Source organism: Leptopilina boulardi, unplaced genomic scaffold (assembly GCF_019393585.1).
Source record: "Leptopilina boulardi isolate dan_hultmark-lab unplaced genomic scaffold, ZJU_Lbou_2.1 LbouV2_316, whole genome shotgun sequence".
Classification (NCBI taxonomy): Eukaryota; Metazoa; Arthropoda; class Insecta; order Hymenoptera; family Figitidae; genus Leptopilina; species Leptopilina boulardi.
Window position 1 is genome coordinate 1,212,512 of NW_026137881.1, and position 3,577 is coordinate 1,216,088.

At 26.6% G+C, this 3,577-nt stretch overlaps 1 protein-coding gene across 1 annotated transcript; it reads right to left on the reverse strand.

Annotated features, from left to right (window-relative positions):
• Window positions 1-304: 304 nt before the first annotated feature.
• Window positions 305-1,756, reverse strand: LOC127283964 (uncharacterized). The gene is made up of 4 exons (XM_051309176.1): window positions 1,542-1,756; window positions 1,358-1,429; window positions 623-949; window positions 305-509 (listed from the first exon to the last, which is right to left on the reverse strand). The coding sequence occupies exons 1-4, from the start codon at window positions 1,678-1,680 to the stop codon at window positions 400-402; spliced, it is 648 nt and encodes a 215-aa protein (XP_051165133.1). The 5' UTR covers window positions 1,681-1,756; the 3' UTR covers window positions 305-399.
• Between the last annotated feature and the right edge of the window lie 1,821 nt (window positions 1,757-3,577).

Sequence of the window (3,577 nt, forward strand, 5' to 3'; positions counted from 1 at the left end):
TCCCTCTCTCTCTCTCTCTCTCTCTCTCTCTCTCTCTCTCTCTCTCTCTCTCTCTCTCTCTCTGTAGCTCTCTGCAGCTCTCTCTCTCTCTCTCTGTAGCTCTCTGCAGCTCTCTCTGTAGCTCTTGCAATGACTTTAAATTTTTGAATTATTATTATTATTACTTTTGTTAACATTATTATTATTTTTAATTATTATTATTATTTGATTGATAATTTTTTCACTTATATAATAAAATTATTTTAAAACAAAGTAAGTGTTTTTTTGCAAAATTTAAAAATATTTTTATAAAAATGGTGTCAATTTTTTATTTTTTAAGAATTTAAAAGTACATAAAAAACAATAATACTTTAAAAACATTGTAAAAGAAACAATCAACAACGGAATGTAATTTTTTTTTTAATTGGACATTTTTTCATTCCTCAAATTGTTGCAAAATTTCGTGACGCATTTATTAAATTTGATTGTTGTTAGCCTTTTCTCTTCACGGCTATGTCGAAATACGAAAACTGCAAAAAGAAACAGTCATTACATTATTAGTTTTAATTTCAGAATTATAATCATATCATCAAACGTCTCAGATCCCTTATAGTTCCAGATATTTAAGGATATCTTACTTTACCTTCTACAGTGTTTAAAACGTTTTCAGGGATAGCCTCATGATTCCCCTTTCCCGTTCGGGACATTGATTTTAATTTTTCTTTCCCAAATAAATACACCAATAATTTAGTCGTCATTTTTTTAGGGTTATTTTTCAAGGACATTAAATTTTTTTCTTCCATCAAAGTAACAAATATACCACTTCCTTCAATAATTTCAACTTTATTTTCATTAACTTCAGGAATCTGCGCATCGTTTTCAGCATCTTGAAGCGAACTGTCATCTTTTGGTTCTTCATTTATAGCTCCTTCTGCAACTGCAGGTTCTTCATTTGGAGCTTTTCGCGCAGCTGCAATATGAAACGGTTATTTTTTATAAAGAAATCATAAGAAATGAAAAAATTAAATTTCAAGAAATATGAAAAAATTGTAGGAGTTTTTTAAGTTATGAAATTCAAATGTTTTGAATATTAAGAAAATGAAAATTTTATTTATTTACAATTTTTTTAAAATTTGTAATGTCAAAAAAAATTTTTTTTATTTAGATGAATTGAATTCCAATTTCTTTTTGAAAATTTAATATAACCAAAAAATTAAAATTCTATAAATTTTAGTATTTAAATGTTTTTAGAGATTGAAATTATAATCAGCGATCATAAAATCCTTTAGGTACTTTGTTTTATAAAATCATAATCAGTTTAAAAATTTTTATCTGTTTAAAAAAGTACCAAAATTCATAGATTATTATAAATAATTACCATTCAGCATTTTTTGTCCGCAAATGTAGCCTGCAGCATTGACTTCCAGTGTTTCTAACCACTCTTTGTCATCTAATAAGAATGTTGAAATTTTTAAGTAAAAATATTTGTCAAAATTTTCTGGAATTTAAAAATTATATCAAAAATTGAATTATTAAAAATATATCTGCGAAATAGAAGTTACCATTAACCGCAATTATCTTTGCTTTGTAAGATTTCCTTCCCCATGAAATGAAAGCAGTAGAATTTTTCCTTTTTACAATATCCGTTTCTTCAACGATGCTTACAGTTTTTTCGGAAACCCAATAAACAAGATAAAACATTTTTGTTTATTAACCTTTATTTTTAACTGACAAGCGACTTTCAGAAAACTCAAAGAGTAAATTTTTGAAAATATGAAACAGGTTAAACAAAACACTATTTAAATGTTACGAGGATGAAAAAGAAGTTCCTTGATAAAAAAATATCAGCAATTTTTAAAAAGCATCGATTTTCAGCGCCAAAAATATGCAATAACTTCAAAATATTTTTATCGAACATTTTGCCAGTAGTTCATTTAAAAGCTTTTAATGTATTTTAAGACATAATTGGTTTAATAAAAATAAAACGAAAATTGTAGAATATTATATTTTTATTAATACTATCGATAATATCGAAATAAAACATAGAGTTTCAGTTATTTTTTTTTAAGTTGACATAAAAAGTAAATAAATAAAAAAAATGGATTGGGTTTGTATAAAATATATTGAAGAATGCCCTGGACACAAAAACAACAAATCATACATTTTACCATTATCCGATGTAGAAATTGAAAGCGAAGAATTTAATACTAGAACAACATATTTAGCAAAATGTTTCCGAAATAAGAATAAATGGTGTCGTGCACTAATTGCGTTCATCGAAAAGAACAGTAACTTATTTTTCAATTTACTCTAAGCATGTTTTATAGACTAATTTTCATTTCAAATGTATATATTAACATATTTAAAGTATGAATAAATTATAAATACAATTATGTTAGGTTAATTTTGAGTTCAAAATTAAATGTAAATTATCGTAAAAATGAATGATAACGTGCAAAACTAAAAATATAAAAATTCTATTTTACAAATACACATATGACTATTTTATACGAATATATGTATATGTGGAACAGGTCTAATTCATACTTTAATAGACTTCAAACCAATTAATCTATATACTATTAAACTATATGATTAAAATAATTGTTGGTTAAAAATAATAATAGTTTGATTAAATTATAAATTAACTATCAAATACACAAACAGTTTTATTAAAAACACACATACTGTCATTTTCATATTTTGTTACATTTTCTCAAACATGATCTTGAAAAAAACAGGCACAAAATATAAGGCTATAGAAAGAAAAAATAAGTATAGATTGAAGTATCCTCCAATGAAACAACTTGACATAAATGATGGATCCTCCTTTGAAGAAGGAATACACGCTGAGAAGGTAACAATTGTGAAATAGTAGCAACAGAGGTATCCGTCAAGTCCTAAAACTGATATTAAAAGATGCGATCCATTAAGTCCTAAAATTAAACCTTATAGATGTGATCCATTAAGTCCTAAAATTAAACATTATAGATGTGATCCATCAAGTCCTAAAATTGATCCCAAAAGATGTGATCCATCAAGTCATAAACCTAATCCTAAGAAATCAGATCCATCAAGTCCTAAAATTGATCCTAAAAGTTGTTATCCATTAAGTCTTAAAATTGAACCTAAAATATTTGATGCATCAAGTCCTAAAATTGATCCTAAAATATTTGATCCATCAAGTCCTAAACCTGATCCTAAGAGATGAGATCTATCAAGTCCTAAAACTGATCCTAAAACATGTGATCCATCAAGTCCTAAAACTGATCCTTAAAGATGAGATCCATCAAGTCCTAACCTTGAACCTTATAGATGTTATCCATGAAGTCCTATAACTGATCCTAAACGATGTGATCCATTAAGTCCTAAAATTGAACCTTATAGATGTGATCCATCAAGTCCTAAAATTGATCCTAAAAAAAGAAATCCATCAAGTCCTAAAACTAAACCTAAAAGATGTGATCCATCAAGTCCAAAAACTGATCCTAAAAGATGAAATCCATCAAGTCCTAAAATTGATCCTAAAAGATGAGATCCATCAAGTCCTAAAATTGATCCTAAAATATTTGATGCATCAAGTCCTAAAATTGATCCT